The 16955-nt window shown below is 51.4% G+C and overlaps 1 protein-coding gene across 1 annotated transcript; it reads left to right on the top strand.

Annotated features, from left to right (window-relative positions):
* The first annotated feature begins 2946 nt into the window (after positions 1–2946).
* LOC119098328 (F-box/LRR-repeat protein 20-like) lies at positions 2947–8463 on the top strand. Its single transcript, XM_037221250.1, has 8 exons — positions 2947–3024; positions 3380–3592; positions 5417–5570; positions 6075–6296; positions 6725–6903; positions 7192–7207; positions 7274–7396; positions 8081–8463. Exons 2-8 carry the CDS (start codon positions 3460–3462, stop codon positions 8415–8417), a joined length of 1164 nt encoding a protein of 387 aa, XP_037077145.1. The 5' UTR covers positions 2947–3024; positions 3380–3459; the 3' UTR covers positions 8418–8463.
* The last annotated feature ends 8492 nt before the right edge of the window (positions 8464–16955 follow it).

The raw sequence follows: 16955 nt of genomic DNA, 5'->3' as shown, positions 1-16955 counted from the left end.
TCGCAATGCACTCTGAGCTTACCTTGCATTAAATTGTGTTTACGTCCTAGAGCAAAGGAGTGAGTGGGGATCATTGCCTACTGCCGTTCGTAAGTCCCCATTGTGGCTGCCAGAATATGCCTATGTATCGGTAACAAGGCCTTTTCAGATTCAACAGTTCTCCCTGATGGCTGCTGGTCTATATCGAGCAGCTCCAGCATTACTTTGGTGGCTCTATGAGTGGAGAACCGGATGAAGCGTCCGTAGCACGTGACGAATGCGCCAGTATTTCTCTCAACAAATCAGGAAAATATATATTATGCCGTGGTCGTATGACGATCGCCAAATGGTGTCTTGCTTTGTCATCTCAGGTATGAATGCCATGTAAGGGTGTTGAAGATTAGCTCTTTTGTGTTCAACTCCACTCAGCTGGAGGAGATGGTGAGGCAGAAGTTTACTATGCAGCCTGCTGAATATTCTTTATGATAATGACTTGCTTTTTCTTCTGTGAGGGACTTGAGCCTATCAGTGACTTGAGCCTTGTGTTAAAGAGATGAGGCTTGCTCATATCCTACAATTTGAGTTGCCTTAGAACAAGAAACAGCTCCAGTCCAGGAGATGGTATTGTAATCCCTTCAAACCATGGAGACCTAGGGCATTGCCACTTGTGCAAGCTGTTTTTTATGCTATGGAACAAATCATCACCATGAAAAACCAGTACCAGGTGGTAGTGATCGGTCACTAGGCTGGTGTAAGACATGGTGAAAACTGGCTTGGTTATAAAACAGTCAAAAGAAAATTTAGATGTGTATGAAGAAACTAAGTTTTGCATTTATAATCTCCTTTATATTTTGCATATATATTATGCTATTTCTGGGCCAATATCTTCAAATGTATGATAATATGTAACAAGAGGAAACCTGACAATCTAGGCACACTGAAACTTGAACAGCTATGCTTAAAGATAGCAGTGATTTTAAGAGTTGTTCACATGTGAACAAAAATTGATGTTCAGTTATAAATACTTTCAAAATACCACTGAACAACATGTCTTATAATTCACAACTGGTTTTGAAAGACAGCTTAAGGGTAGCTACCTAGTTTATGTATGAAAGATGCATATGAAGCATATCATAGTTTTTCCATGTGTATTGTCTCTTATAGATATGGTAGATGCTTTAGATAGTTATATTACCATGCCTACTTATAGATTTATATTAAAAACTTCATATTTCATATGCTTAAAGTATTTTATGCATATGGCATTGTACAAACCAGCAACATTTGGATCAATAGCAGTTTTCATGATGGAACAAATGCAGGACTAATTCAAATATTTATGTCAATGCTGGGACATGTCTGAACTCAATGAGAAAATCAGGATCAGCATGAATTCTCCAATAGTTAGATGCCATTTGCATGAATAATTTTGAGATCAGGTGACTGGAGTGCACTGGAAGGGACATGGCTGGTATTTAAAAAAGCAGTTATGCAGGCATGAACCAAACCAATGGTAGTTTGGGGCAAAACGTGTTTTAGCCTATGATATTTGTTTTGAGAGGAAAATAAGCTGTGGGAACTCATGGTAATGGCTCTGATCATTGTACTGGGGCATTTCTTTTTTCATTTCTTTTAGAAGAAAGAAATGTTTGCCAAGGTACAGTTGGGCACCTATTCACAACAAACATGACTTGGTGATGACCTGGCAGCAGACAAGTTCAAACATGTTCTGGATAAGGCTTTGATGGGTTTGATTAATGCACATTTTCTTTTAGCATAGTCAAAGAAGTCACAACATAACATTTATATTTTGGGTGAATATTGACAGCATGGAGCTGGATATCATGCCTGTGCCATTTCCATTGCCCAGCCCTGAGTTAAGCCACATCCCATGTGGGCATTCAAGAGCTGATTGAAAAGCAGCAGTGATCACTTCCTGGGCAGCCACTGACACACCTTTGAGTTGCCCAGTGATAAGATTGCCCATTGATTTTGAGGCATTATATTCCACCTCATCAGGCAGTTAGTGACAGATCTTTATCAAACCCATTTGCATTTGCTTGTCAGACAGCAATCATTTAAATGTTCAAAGATTGTGAATCCCTAACTGCATTGAAAGGTGTGGATCCCAGGGTGGCACCAAGGTGGACATGACCAGCTGCACAGCCTGGCCTACAGGTTTGCTTATGCCTAGACCTGTTCCCATCTGGATAGGATGGGGGAGGGAAGTTCTGGCATCCTGCAGTGTTGCAGGAAAATGCCTACTGCTGCCATAGCATGCATGCAAATATGGCATTATTGCAGTTCAATACTTAAACTCCTTTTACTGAACAGTGCTTACTGATATGACAAGTGACAACTATGAAGGCTGTTAAAGCTTAAAAAGTGCCAGTTATGGGATAACACACTTGACTGTTGGCCTTGCTTGTAGTCAACATAAATGTTATTTGCTCAAATAGTTACTCAAGCCAGGACAACTTTTAACACACATATCAGACCAATGGCAGTTTGCACTGCCTAGCAAGCAATTCAGCACTCATATGTATTCACAGTCTTGGAAGCTAGATAGTTAATCATCTCGCGTGGTCGGTGGTCGAGTAATGGCGCGCTCTCCGTGCCGTGCCGTCTTCAGCCCGCGCTCTCCGTGCCGTGCCGTCTTCAGCAGTGCCGTGCCGTCGTGCCGTCCGTGGTCACGGTCCACGGCCCTGACCAGCGGACCACCGCACCTTCACGCTGCCCGTCCGTAACCCGCCGCCCGCAGTGCCGGCCGCGTCGCCTCCATGGACGCCGACAGCGGGTCGCAGCGGCTGCGGAAGCGCACGCAGCATGCGACGCCGCCGTCGGCGGCCGGATGGGCCACCGCGGCGCCGGCCAAGCGCCGCCGGCCGGCCAGCGGCGGCCGGCGGCGCAGCGAGCGGCGGCGCGCGCCGCCGGCCGCCGAGCCCCGGCCGCCGGCGGCACCGCACATCAACGGCCTGCCCGAGGAGGTGCTGCTCTACCTGCTGGCGCACCTGAACGTGCGCGACAGGATCCGCGTGCGCGCCGGTACGGGACGGGCGGCTGCGTGGGGGAGGCGGGGACGCCGGGCGCTCCACTGGGGAGTCATGCCGACTGGTGACTGCTGGTGGTGTGACGCTGAGCTGACAACTGGTGCCAGGTGATGGCCGATGGCGGTGCCGCTGGTATCGGCGGTGCCGGATAGGTGACCGCTTGCAGTGTACGACTGCTCACCGAGCTGCTTGTAGCAGGCGCCTGTCGGAGAGTGTGCCGCCGCTGGAGCGGACTGTTCATGACAAGCGTCTGCTGACAGCGTGACCGCTAGACTGAGCTGCGTGCGCGTGTGTCAGGTCGCTCTCCGCAGTATACGGCGTCTGTAGAGCGCTGTGCCTGTGCCTGACAGTGTGCCGCCGCTGGAGGGAGCTGTGCCAGCTCAGCCTTCGCTCAGTGCGTCAGATCAACCTGAACCGGTACTTCGGCCCGATGCACCTGCAGCGGCACCCGGTGCTGACCGACCAGCGGTTCAAGCATGTGCTGCAGCTGCTGCCGAACCTGCAAAAGCTGGAGCTGGGGCCGGCCGGCGCACGGCTCTCCCGCAACGGCATCCTCAGCATCGGTCAGTGCGCGCCGGCCCGCGCCCGACGTCCGCGGCAGGCTCGGCAGGCGGCCGCCGGATTTCATGCATGGACGCTCGTTGAGCGGCGTCGCTGCTGCGGCAGTCCGTTTGCAACGGAGGGACGGAATTCGCGGTACCAGGGAATCTGGCGGAGGCGCTTGCTATGGGCGACTGTACCCTGTCGATTGGTGTCAATTTACAATTGGGCAACCGACAATTGGCCAACCGGTATCACCTGTGTCACCTCACCGACTTCAGTGCTTAGTGCTGTTTGCACCAATTGATGACGCACAACTTTTCTTGGTTTGGAATTTCCTTTGTTCAACAAAAGCGTGACGATGAGGGCAGATGGGCTGTACAGACCTGCGCTGGTGACGGACTAGAGATGCAGATTTTCAGCCCGCCAACCCGCCAATTTCTGACCCGCAAGTGCCTGCGGGCTTTTAGCTGGGCCGTGGGCTAGACTTGGCAAGCATTTGCGGGCCAAACCTTGTAGCGGGCAAACGAATGTATTTTTTGTTATTCACTGAGCTTTAAAATCATGCCAAAACGGCAGAAGAATATATTTTTGTTATTCGTTACGCCTTAAAATCATGACAAAACCAGATTGTGCTGCCAGACACAAATTATGAAACAAACGTTTCTAATTTTTTAACAGGAGTGACGACGGTGACAGAAATCCCATGGCATACATGGCACACCAGTTAACCAGGATGCACAAATTGAACAGCTTTAAGCAAACATTTCACAGAAAAATACTACAATAACAATTAAAATTTTGAAAACCTTAGCCGGATTTCATTGAGCGTCAATTAGAACAGTCCTTTCAATAAACACACTGCATTCGGCTATTGTTGTGAGAGTGTGTTGCACTCAACCTTTCTTGGGTTACACAAAATCATACCTCACAAATCGCAATCAATATCCGTGATTAATGCAGTGATGCATGAGAAAGTGTGAGTCCTTCATTGCCTCATTGAGTCCTCATGAGTCCTTCATTGCCATAGGTTCACTCACTTGTCAGTACAGCCAACAGTTACTGGCGATCAAACGCGCAACAGTTGCCAAGACTGGAAAAAGTGCTGGCGTAGGTTTGTTTATCTATCCGAAGAAGACGCGATTTGCGACCACAACTGCAGGGGACTTGCACAGTACCGTTTCCCGTACCGTGATTGTCACCATTTTTAACGGATTTTTCACGATGGCTTTTGTTCGGTCGTTTTTGTTTGGTTTTTGCAATATTTATATCTGTATGCAGCCCTGTGTGTAAAAATCATCTGTACATATGACGTCAAGGAGGCATTCAGAAAAATCGAAAGTTGCGGTCTGCAGGTTATGTGAACTGTAGAATGAGTTCGTGGAAATTGTTTTTATAACTTTTGTTTGCTTCCATAGAAGTTTTTCTGCAGCCATATGTTACTTTATTTGATGACATCGCTAAACGTCAGTGATGTCACTGGAGGGGCAAACATTCGTGGCTTTCCTGGCTCTCAAGCCGCAAGACATAAGCGGCGATATCACGTAGTAACCGTTGAGGTCATTTCAAAGCAGTCTGAAGCAGCGGAGGTGCACTGATTTTCAACTTGAATCACGTGCGCTACCGGGACGCCCGTCACGTCCTGCTGAGCCGCTTCACAGACATTGGCGCCGTCTGGCGCCGGAAGTCGAGTACGAAGTGTGGCGATATCACGTAGGACGTCGCATGAGCTGTATCACACAAGGCATAAGCGCGAGCTGCGCCCATCCGATGTTGAGGTACCCCCTGCACTTGGTCGCTGCTGTTCTGGTCACTGATGTCCTCGCGTCTGTTGCATGTGTCGGCAGGCAAGCTGTGTCCGCAGCTGATTGACCTGGACATCAGCTGCCTGCGGATGTCGTTCCGAGCTCTGGAGAACCTGTGCCGCAACTGTCCCCGGCTGCAGCGGATCAATGTACCGCAGCTCAACTTCAAGGAGCAGAACCTGGAGGTGCTGCTCAAGTGAGTGCGCGATGTCGGCAGGCCGGACAGAGGGCGTCCGGTGGAGGGCAGTTACCAATAGCAGGGGAGCATTGGTTCGTAGAGGTGACTTTAACTTCGACTCTTCGTTTTACGAAATGTTTGAGACGAAGTACTGGTATCATGGATTGCGTAGTGATCGGACGGTCGCCCATGTGTAGGGTGTTGGTATTTACACCAGGTTTCGGCCTGTTATCTCTCCGGTCGACGTCACCTGGTAATGTGCAAGGTGTGTGTGGGTGTATGTTTCGTCAGACGGCTTCACGATCGCAGCTGTTTCCGTCACTGTGTCGGCGTTGTAGCCATAGTTCACGGAGCGATCATTCCCAGGGGATAAACAGCACGTCTCTAGCCGTGTCACCCACACGCCGAACATGACCCGGGCACTCTTGCTCCCCTCGACACGGGCAACCCTCCCCGGACGTCGGCCACCGCGAGCTGCCCCGAGCTGCCCTCCGTGACCCCGCCGCTGGCGGCCCCGTCCAGGTACCTGACGGAGCTGCGCATCCTGGAGCTGGTGTCCACCAGTGTGACGGGAGACTGCTTCAGCCTGCTGCCGGCTTCGGTGCGCAAGGTGACACTGCGCGCGTGCCCGCGCATCCGCGAGCACAACTTCTGCCTGGTGGGCGACCGGTGCGCACAGCTGGAGGAGCTCTGCCTCAGCCAGACGCGTGTGACGTCACACGACATCAAACACATCGCCGCCAGGTGCGGGGCCGCGCTCGCCGCCGCGCGCGTGGCGACGGGTGGGGTTCGAGGGGAGTGGCTGGTGCGGACCGGGCTGCGTTGTGTCAGAGCTCGAGATGTTGGGTGGAAAAGGACACATCCTGTGTGGAGTTTCTGTTTTTAGCATTTTAGTGGTGGTCTTCCATTCGGGCATGGATTGAATTGTCCGCCGGTTGCGATCTCCTTTGCGGCTTTGGGAAAGACAGTTCTGTTTCCGTGGCACCTTTTGACGATGCGATGTCGACGCACAGCCAGGCTGTCGCCACCTACCCGGCGTGGGGACGGGCGGGATGTGGGCGCACTGTGTCGTCGCAGGGCAGACCCGCGGGTCGGTGTTGGGCGCAGACGTGTCTTGGACATCGGAGGGCTGGCGGCCGTATCACCTCTGACCTTCAGCTGACCTGGCCCAGGTGTCGGAACCTGCGCCACCTGGACATCAGCGGCTGCAACCTGGTGCAGCCGGAGGAGTTCCTCGAGCTGATGCCCAATGTGACGTCACTGGCTGCCGGCGCCTGCCCAAACATCAACAAGAACACGTTTCGCGCGCTGGTCAGCTACTGCACCAAGCTGGAGCGGCTGTACTTGCGAGGTGCGCCGCCGCCGGGCGGGGAAGGGGGGGGGGGGGCGGCAGCCGGCGGCAGGGGCCGCTCAGCACTGCGCGGCCCCAACTGCCCGCCAGCCGCGTGCCAGGGGCGCATGCGCCAGTGGGCACTCGGCGGATGCGGTCGTGTTGATATTATAAAGCTCGCTGTTGTGAAGTCTGCCGCGGCCGCGACGTGTCGCGTCCTGCCCCAGCCCGGCGGCCGCCTGCCGGTGACCCCGGCCCGACTCTGACTGCCCGCCGCTGACTGACCGGTCCGCCCCGTCTGCCCGCCAGGCGGTGCCTCGCACAAGTACGTGCCGGCGGCCGGCCTGCAGCTGCTCTGTCGGCTGCCGCTGCTCTCCTGGCTGGACGTCAGCTACCAGAACGAGGTGACGGACGAGGTGCTGCGCAGCCTGGCCAACTGCGCCCGGCTCGCCACGCTGCTGCTGCGGGAGAACTACAGCGCCCGCTCGCCCTTCACCGAGAAGGGCCTGTTCGAGTGAGTGGTGCCGGCGACCGCGGGGGCCGGCCGCTCCCCAGCCCGGCACGGCGGTGGTGCGGCAGTCGGAACATCGGGTAGTCGGCCGACAAAGTGCAGCTGTTCGCAGCATCTGCTGCTCCTCGACTCCCTGGTAGAAAGAGTGCCTTGCCTGTGCCGTGTGCAAAGTGACGCAACGGGGAGATTTCAACGGTCGGTCTATGGACCGTGTGACCCTGTGCTTCAGTCGTGACGGTAACAGTTGTTTCGTCTGCCATGGCCTGTCCGTTGTCCATTGGTGACGTGTGCCACCGTCCGTTGTAGTCTGTGTGTGACGTTCCTTTGCAGTCCGTCGGTGACGGGTGTGATGCCCCGTTGCAGTCCGTCGGTGACGGGTGTGATGCTCCGTTGCAGTCCGTCGGTGACGGGTGTGATGCTCCGTTGCAGTCCGTCGGTGACGGGTGTGATGCTCCGTTGCAATCCGTCGGTGACGTGTGTGGCGCTCCGTTGTAGTCTGCCGGTGACGTGTGACGTTCCTTTGCGGTCCGTCGGTGACGGGTGTGATGCTCCGTTGCAGTCCGTTGGTGGCGTGCGGCGCTCCATTTCAGTCCGCGGGTGACGGATGTGACGCTCCGTTGCAATCCGTCGGTGACGTGCGTGACGCTCCGTTGCGGTCCGTCAGTGACGTGTGACGCTCCGTTGCAGTCTGTCGATGACATGTCGGTCGCTGGCTTCGCTGGACGTCAGCTGCGTGCAGTGCATCTCGCGTCAGCTGTACGACTCGCTGGTGTCGAAGCTGCCGGCCGGGCGCCGCCTGTCGCTTATCGTCGGCGGCACCGACCTGGAGCAGCTGTATCTGGCCGAGCCGGACGACGACCGGGTCAAGCTCTGCCAGGGCAGTCCGGCGCCCGACTACCCGGCCGTCATGCACGACGACCCGTCGTCGAGCGATGACTCTGACTCGGACGGGCCGGAGGAGGAGCGCTTCGCCGACGTGTTCATCGACTGGCTATGGCTCAACAACGCACTGTGGGCCGTGTAGCCGGTCGCCGGGCCGCCGCCGGCTGCACCGCAATGGCGCGCCGCCCGCGCGCGGCGGTGGCGAAGCCGACCGGACGCGTCGGGCGCCGCCGGAGAGCGGCCCCTGCCCGCCCTGCTCCTGCTCCTGCTCCTGCCCGCTGCCCGCTGCCGCCGGCCGGTCAGGCGAGGCGCGCTGCCGGGACGCCCGCTCGGCCGCCGTCGGGTCGCGGCAGAGCCAGCGGGCTCGGAGGGACACGCCTCCGCCGCCGCCTCCGCGGCGCGGGCTGTAGTGGCGGGTGGCAGCTGCCACGTGTGCGCTGTCCGTGACAGTTATTCCCGTCGCTGGGCTATGTCGGCTGCATATGCTGTACTGCGCGCTGGTCAGTCTTGAGTGTATGGTGTTGCATACGGCCTGCGCGTACGTTGTGTGATGCGTAAACGCTACCGTGTTTTGCATTTATTGTCCGTGGATTTCGATTGTTGTTGTGTTTCGTGCTGTTAGCCGACACAGAAAGGAATCATCATACGATGCGGCCCAGATCTTACCGCCGTGCTAAATTGTCCTGATGTTTTGAACTTTGAGGAACGTTAGAAACTTCTGTACAGAAGGCCGGGTTTCTTTCGAAATTTTCGCTTCTTCGTATTATGTCGTGGATCCGGTGATAATGACTTAGATCGATAAATATCATGCATTCCCGCACGAACGCGGTGCGTGTCGGAGCTCACAGACTGGGATTGCGAGCGGTCTGTACATTCACGGAAGAGAGTCCTTGTGTCTACTTTGTGGTTGCCGTATTCGTATTACGCCTTTGGAAATATTATTTGTTAAGTTGTTTTAAGACATTTTGTTAAATAAAAAGAACTTCCTGCTGTTCCTCATTTATTTCGGGTTGATTCGAAGGAATAACACTGGAGCGGTCTGAGACGGGCACCACCGTGATCACGCCTGTGCCATCTGGAAAACAGGCTGCGTTTAAGGTACGCCTCAAAGCATTAAGCGTACCAAAACGTACCTAATCTTGTTTTGCGTTCAACGGTAAAGAACCCTGATAAAATGAAGCAGCACTTCAACCCCATCAAATTGGAACAAGGGGTCCTGTTGTGCGTCGTCTATCGGCATGCTACGATCGAGCAAAGCATAAATGGTTTCCCACTTTGCCGCTCAGGCGCCTCCCATATTGGTCACGGGCCCGCAATTTTGCGAGACCTTACAGCGTAAGCTGTTGAGCGCATTTGCGAGGAGCATTATGCGTCTAGATAAGACAGTACTAACAGCCTCGTTCCTCACAGAATAGTCAGGAAAATGGAGAGAGAAATGCATTGACATTTCGTCTGCATGGCTTTATCGAAACATTTATCAATAGTGTCTTCTTAGCCTATTCCTACTTAGTGGCATTCAGTAGTACATTATAGACTACTGAAATTCATTTCGATGAAGGCATGTGACCGAAATATCAATACACATATCTCTTCATTCTCCTTGTTATTCTACAAGGATATATATATATATATATATATATATATATAGATATAGATATAGATATAAATATAGATATAGATATAGATATATATATATATATATATATTATATATATATATATATATATATATATATATATATATATATGCATGTATTCAGGTTCTTCAGTTTTTTTGGCCATATTCGTCGTAAACCAGCAGCCTGCATAGTCGCTGGTGTAGGTTAGGGCGCCTGATAGATCTGGCGACGCATCTACAGCAGTCATTGAAGGATTGTCTCAACACTCAATGGGTGTTATTGAATTCATGAAGTATCGAAGCTAGAGGGGCACCGACACCAGTGTGCCCCGAAACATACGGCGCTCTCAATGCTTTCAGTTCGCGTGTGCAGCACCGGCGTAACAGGTTAGTTCGGCTTAGGTTATTTTGATTGAGGCGCTTTGGCCCTAGAAGACACTTTTACGCCTTATGTGTTGATGCGAGATTTTATCATTCAAATGGCGATGAGGTTCATGCCTTTTTTGAATTGAGAATGGATGATAACTTTTCGAAATCTGTGTTCCACGCAGGAAGAAAAAAAATGAAAAAGCAGGCCGGGGTTTGACGCATCGGGCACAGAGACGGCTTACCGCTGGTTCCGGTCTGATGTTTATGATTAGATATCTGAAATGCATGCGGAAGAACACAATGATGAGATAGCCCAGACAGGTCGGCTGTTTGGCGAACATGTGGCGGGTAAATGTGTTTGCGTAATGCCCGGCTTTTCAAAAGGCCAGTGCTGCGTCGACTGGCATATGCGAACTGTACCGCTGAGATGGCGCGAATAGTATTGATGCACACGGTGGCGCGCGCTGCATTTATTCTCATACACTTCACATACATAGGGCTGCAGACGAAAATGCGCATGTGCAAATCTTGCATGCAGCTACTCGTAGAATTAAACCCGTGTATTAAGCTCGTCCGGGTAGAATGTTAGGAGCATAAAGTTGGAAGTGTCTAAAATTCGTAATGTAAAAAATCGTAGACGATAAGGTTCGCGTGGTAAATTGTTCGTTGAGGAAAGATTTGCGACATAAGTGTTTGTGCTCGCACAAGTTCGTACGGAAAAAGATCGTTGCAAATGTTCGTGCGCAGATAATCGTCAGAGATGAGGTCCGTATTACAAAAAGCACGTACGCAAATGCTGGTATGTCACCGTAGGATGAAGTACGCAAAATGATTATGCCAATGTTCGCCAAGTTCATTTGACAAAAGTACCTTCCCAAAAGTTCGTAAGCTGGTGTATCATGTAAGTACGAAAAGTTAGTACATTTCTCAGGATTTAAGCTTCTGCAAATTAAAGCCTGCTTGATAAAGTGCGCACACAAAATATTAAATGCACTCGTGTTTTATAGACAGTGATAATGGCATCTGTCGATTCAGATTTCATGGCTAGCCTTACTCTCTATGGCACTAGCATGCCCAACGGCGGCCAGCAGATAAACTCGTACCAATGAGAACAGTTGAAAATGGCCCTGGAATGGTTGAGACCGTAGGATCAAAAATTAAAACTCTTCACTGCAGAGCACGGAGTGCGCCACTGACGCCAGCTGAGCACGCCACGGACGCCAGCCACTGACACCAGCTGAGCGCGCCACCGACGCCAGCTGAGGCGCGCCACTGACGCCAGCTGACGGCTGCGGCGGGAGTCGCTCGGTTGTGGAATGCGGGGGGCAAAAGCTCCGACGACACCCGGATTACTTGCTTAAAGTCCAGGGAAAGGTGCACCCGCTGCTCCCGCACTGCGCCCGCTGGCACCCGCGCGCACCCGTTTGCGACCGACCCATCAATGCCCGAGGCTTTTACTTGCAAACTGTACGCAGGATAGAGCTAGAAATTATACGGTCGATGTCATGTCCGAGATCAGTTGGCAGAGATCATGTCAGCGAACTTTGAGAGTTCATGGTGTGCCATTTGATACCCGGGTGATCGATCTACCCTGAAACACTCTCCGTATAAGTACTATCCATACGAACACGCTGCTATGCGATCAATGGCCTTCGAACATTTGTGTTGGCACATTGTGTGTACAAACTTTTTCCATGCGAACTTTTCCAATGTTTCACGTGTGTAAAATATTGGAAGCCAGGGGCTCAGCCAGCCTTCTCAACGGAGGGGGCGGGGCTAACTTGCTTTGCGACGGAGAAGGGGGGGGGGGGAGTGACCATGATTTGCGATGGGGGCTGGACGTAAAGAGCGTCTCCGAGTCTCATTGACAATAAATACGCACTGCGAACGGACTTGCAGATCCCAAAAACGCTAGCAGGTACAGTACCCAGCGTATCAGTGAGCTATCAATGTTGGTTTTCTCTGGCACCTTTGTTTCAGTATGTCCGTGAAGTTAGCGATTTATCAGCGATTTTTACAGCAACGAGTTTCGATTTCCCTGAAAAATGGCTTCAAGGTCAATTGCGGCATGAGAACTCCAAAAATGACTCTTATTTTGCAACATCATATGACCTTCCATGTCAAAATCTGGGTCAAAGTACGAGGAACTCGATTTCACCCAAAAATTACCAGCCAATTTTCAACTTGAGAACGTCAGAATATTCAACACAGAAAGAACCAGCGTCCGTTCAAAAGTCCTGACCTCTCAAGGTCAGTCTTCAAGATCAAAGGCGGGCTCAAAGGACGGTGAACTCCATATCACCCAAAAATTACCGGCCGATTTTTAACTAGCAAACAGCAGAACATTCATCACAGAAAGAGCTAGCGTCCGTCAAAAAGTCCTGACCTCTCTAGGTCACCCTTCAAGGCCAAACGCGGGCTCAAAGGACTGGAAACTCCATATCACCCAAAAATTGTCGGGCGATTTTTATTTTACAAAGATCAGAACATTTACCACAGAAAGAGCTAGCGTCTGTCAAAAAGTCCTGATCTCTCAGGGTCACTCTTCAAGGTCAAACACGTGCTCAAAGGACGGGGAACTCCATATCACCCAAAAATTACCGGCCGATCTTTAACTAACAAACATCAGAACATTCACCACAAAAAGCGGGCTGAATGCGGGCTGAAAGGACGGGGACTCTAAATCACCCTTAAAGTACCGACCGATTTGGAAACAATAAGCATGAAAGTATTCACAAGCGCATGAGCTAACGTCCGTAAGATGTCCTGACCTGTCAAGGTCACCCTTGAAGGTAAAACAAGAACTCAAAGGACGGAGAGCTCAAGATCACTTACAAATTGCCATCTTGTTTCGACTCGTGAAGCGTTAGAACATTAACATTGGTCAGATACAGCGTTCGTCAAAATCATGCCTTTTGAGGTCAACCTCCATGGTGATATTCGGCTTGTTCTTTTGATGGCTCTGCACTCAATGTTTGTGGTGACGTTTAAGGTTGATCGGCCGAGTTTAACGTTTGTCGTCGTATAAATTCCCTGAAATAGTTGTCTCTGACCATGGTGATTGTATAACATTTGAGAAGCATACAATAAGAAGAGAATGCAAATGTGTTGGTGATTGCGGTGTAATGTGCCCAGCTCCATCTCCACTTTATTCGGCTCTCCAAGACTTTCGCCTTTTGAGGCTATCCACACCCTCCTCACCGTAACGGAGAGCCATGGCCATAAAGTCAAAATGCAAAACACTTTCACCTGCCCGTGGTATTCAGACGCGTGATCGAGGTTGGGGACCCACAGCTCAGACCACGCCAGTTGCCGACACCCAAAACCAGTGGCTACCAGGGTACAATACAGACCTGGGTCCACAACACACCACACACACAACACACACACACACACACACCACACACACCACACAACACAACACCACACACACACCCCAACACACACACACCACACTCCACCACACCCCACCAACACACACACACACACACACACAACAACACACACACCACACACACACACACACACACACACCCACACCACACACACCCACACCAACACCCACAAGCCCACACCCCACATCACCAAATCCCACACAACCACACCCACACCCACACCCACACACACACCCCATCCCACACCCACCCACACCCCACACACACCCACACCCCCCACACCCCCACCCACCCCCACACCCCCCCCCCCCCACACACACACACACCACACACACACACACACATATACACACCCACCCACACACACACCACACACACACACACACCACACCACACACAACACACACACACACACACACACGCACGGACCCGCCACGCACACACAAGACGTACGTTGGAGGTAGATAACTGAGTGCCTAGCAAACGTCTAGCCAGACAGCATTGCAGGCAAACGTTGCTGAGTAGTGCGCGCGACATAGACGGCAGGTGTCTCACAGCGCATGTGGATGTTAAAACTTGTTTAATATCTGAACTGCGCTGTGATTCAAGGAGCTCATACCTGGACCGCGCGGGGAAGGAATAAAACCCAGTCACTTTTGCACTAAAATCACAGCGGACACCGAGCTGCGTGGGGCTCATGGCATGAACGTCTCGTTCCACGTGCATGGAATGAACATGAAAATAATGCCGTACAGTCGGCGGTAGGCAACATAATATGGGTAGCGAGTAAACGAACACTGCATTGTATATACATTGTCACTAGATGGCCCTGCACTGGGCCGTCAGCCGACGTGAGCTTGGGGGGCGCTGATGCGCAAACAACAATATCCTTAGATGCATCGCACCCTAGCTCTCCTAGGATGAAATGCTCTGCTGTTTGTTAGTTAAAAATCGGCCGGTAATTTTCGGGTGATATAGAGTTCTCTGTCCTTTAAGCCGCGTTTAACCTTGAAGGGTGACCTTGAGAGGTCAGGACTTTTGGCGGACGCTAGCTCTTTCCGTGGTGAATGTTCGGATGTTTTTTAGTTAAAATCGGCCGGTAATTTTTGGGTGATATGGAGTTCCCGTCATTTGAAGCCCACGTTTGACCTTGAGGGTAACCTTAAGGGATCAGGACTTTTTGACGCGCGCTAGCTCTTTCCGTGATGAATGTTCTGCTGTTTGTTAGTTAAAAATCGTCCGGCGATTATTGGGTGACACGAAGTCCCACATCCTTTGAGCCCGCCTTTGAACTTGAAGGGTGACCTAGAGAGGTCAGGACTTTTTGACGGACGCTAGCTCTTTCTGTGATGAATGTTCTGCTGTTCGTTAGTTAAAAATTGACCGGTAATTTTTTGGGTGATATGGAGTTTCCCGGCTTTTGAGCCCGTGCGACCTTGAAGGGTGACTTTGACAGGTAAAGACTTTTTGACGGATGCTAGTTTTTTCTGTGTTGAATGTTCTGACATTTGCAAGTTGAAAATCGGCCGGTAATTTTTGGGTGATATCGAGTTCCCCGCCCTTTGACCCAGCTTTTGACCGGGAAGGTCACATGATATTGCAAAACAAGGGTCATTTTTGGTGTTCTCACGACACAATTGACCTTGAAGCGATTTTTCAAGGAAATGGGAACTTGTCGCTGTAAAAATCGCTGAATAAATCGCTAACTTCACATACATTGTTTCAGCTACATACCATACACACTCACTCGAATATCCACTAGCCTAGTTACTAAATTACGGTTGCTGGGCTTTACATACCACTGCACACGGTAGTGTCTATGTGATTTAACCAAAGTAGCTTTCCTGATTATCAAAAAACGGAATAACATCCAGTAATGTTATGGTGGAAAACTGTGCTTAAACCTGACGGCAGGAGGAGAAGGGGGGGGGGGGACTAAACCGCCATGGACCGCCGCCCCCTCCCGGCCGCCTCGGCCGTACAATTGCTTAACACATACAAATATTTGCTTGCGAGCTTTTGCTCACATACTTCTGTCATGCAAATTTTGTAATTACCGTACATTTGCTTACAAACAATGGTGTACGTACTTTATGCACGCGTGTTTTTCCATGTAGTTTTGCGCTAAAACCACATGCGTGCCGTTTAAATTGCGGAAGGAAGGAACGAATTGTCAGGTGCAGCAGCTCTCTCGGTGGTGTTATGCTACACAAGAGATAATGGAATTTTCCTCCGTGGAAAATTCACGGTGAAGCAAAGCTCTCTCAGCGGTCCGCACTGTCTTGTTCTTTCATTGCTTAGTCCTAAACCACCGCAACTCGACTCGCCGGCAGCATTCTGCGGCCGTCAGCCACGGGTCGGCTTCACGACCGCCGTGGCAGAAGTCAGGTCAGAGTCAGAGCGCCTGCACCACCTCCGAAGTCAGGTTAGAGTCAGAGCGCCTGCACCACCTTCGAAGTCAGGTCAGAGTCAGAGCGCCTGCACCACCTCCGAAGTCAGGTTAGAGTCAGAGCGCCTGCACCACCTCCGAAGTCAGGTCAGAGTCAGAGCGCCTGCACCACCTCCGAAGTCAGGTCTTTGTGCGGGGTAAGACTCCCTAGCGACGATGTGAGGTTTGCTAGCGACGATGCAAGAGGGTCGTTGCATTTGTTTGCGGCTCGGCGATATTTTTGCTTCGTTGTGATGATGCAACTGGGTGTTTTTCCGCGCGCGCCATGGCCCGGATGATAGTGACCAGTTTCTCGTCTTTGCATCGCCCATGACAAATATTTTTGCAGGTGTCCAAATGCTGGTAGTACATTGAATCGGTGATAATTTGCCCCTGCACCCCTTTCACACACTCATGCTCATGCCAGCTTGGTGGCACCGGCATAAGATTATGAGATGAATGACCAGTGGACCTAAATCCGAACCCGATTCTGGCCGAACCTGAAAAGATTCTGGAATCAGATTTTGTTTCGTCGCAGGCGAGCACATATCTGCTGCCATAAATGATATTGATCCCTTGAGAGTAGTATGCGTCGATTAATAGGTTAGCGAAACACTCATACACATCTTGCTGAGGCAATAAGCGTCGCTACATTACAGCTGAACCCAGAGTCCTTTTCCGGTGAAGGCTTCCTGCGGTGGAAATCCTTTCCCGACCTTCAGCGCCATATCCCAGTGCCTATAACCACGCAGCCAACACGGTTGTTTCCAATCACCTACAAAACTAGAGCACAGCCCACCAGAAAGAGTGAATGCGGTTCTGGTCGGGCTTGGATTCAGTGGTTTGTTGATGCACGTGGATTAGTACATTT

Source organism: Pollicipes pollicipes, unplaced genomic scaffold (assembly GCF_011947565.3).
Source record: "Pollicipes pollicipes isolate AB1234 unplaced genomic scaffold, Ppol_2.1 Scaffold_4740;HRSCAF=5597_pilon_pilon_pilon, whole genome shotgun sequence".
NCBI lineage: Eukaryota > Metazoa > Arthropoda > Thecostraca > Pollicipedomorpha > Pollicipedidae > Pollicipes > Pollicipes pollicipes.
Note: the sequence above shows the minus strand (reverse complement) of the source record. Positions and strands in the feature narration are given on the sequence as shown.